Source organism: Ceratina calcarata, unplaced genomic scaffold (assembly GCF_001652005.2).
Source record: "Ceratina calcarata isolate Rehan_Ccalc_2016 unplaced genomic scaffold, ASM165200v1 scaffold555.2, whole genome shotgun sequence".
In the NCBI taxonomy this organism is placed as follows: Eukaryota; Metazoa; Arthropoda; class Insecta; order Hymenoptera; family Apidae; genus Ceratina; species Ceratina calcarata.
The window spans coordinates 336,791-337,175 of NW_017176739.1; the positions used below are offsets into that span (position 1 = coordinate 336,791).

Here is a 385-nt window from a genome sequence, read left to right on the forward strand (position 1 = left end):
TCTCATTATATTGTCATTAAATATACGTACACGAAGTATTATTTATTTTACGTAAACATTATTTACCTCAGCATTTATTTGCAGAGAAGTTTTGAAGAAACACAGCATCCTCAAGAAGAGTATCACGATCCAGATCATAGAAACGCAAATTATAATGCATCGCCGTCACATCATTACTCGCAAAACAATCAGTACACGTACGAGGTAAGTTAAATGAATCTGTAATTAAATTAAATATAATTATACGTTCATTTTGCATGTATGACGAATTGTAATAAAAGATTGAACAGTTTAAATCTATGGTTTTTTAATCGTTTTTAAGTCTTGTGTTAAAGATTCACAATTTTCTATCGTTCGTATTGTTAGTAATATTACCAAACAAAGT

General features: G+C 28.8%; 1 protein-coding gene across 1 annotated transcript in view; it reads left to right on the forward strand.

Annotated features, from left to right (window-relative positions):
* Positions 1-296, forward strand: part of LOC108629181 (protein tilB homolog) — a 24,498-nt gene extending 24,202 nt beyond the window's left edge. Inside the window, exon 5 of the mRNA XM_018031663.2 lies at positions 85-296. Coding sequence (XP_017887152.1) covers positions 85-213 — 129 coding nt within the window. The 3' untranslated portion in view covers positions 214-296. The remainder of the gene's footprint in view (positions 1-84) is intronic.
* The last annotated feature ends 89 nt before the right edge of the window (positions 297-385 follow it).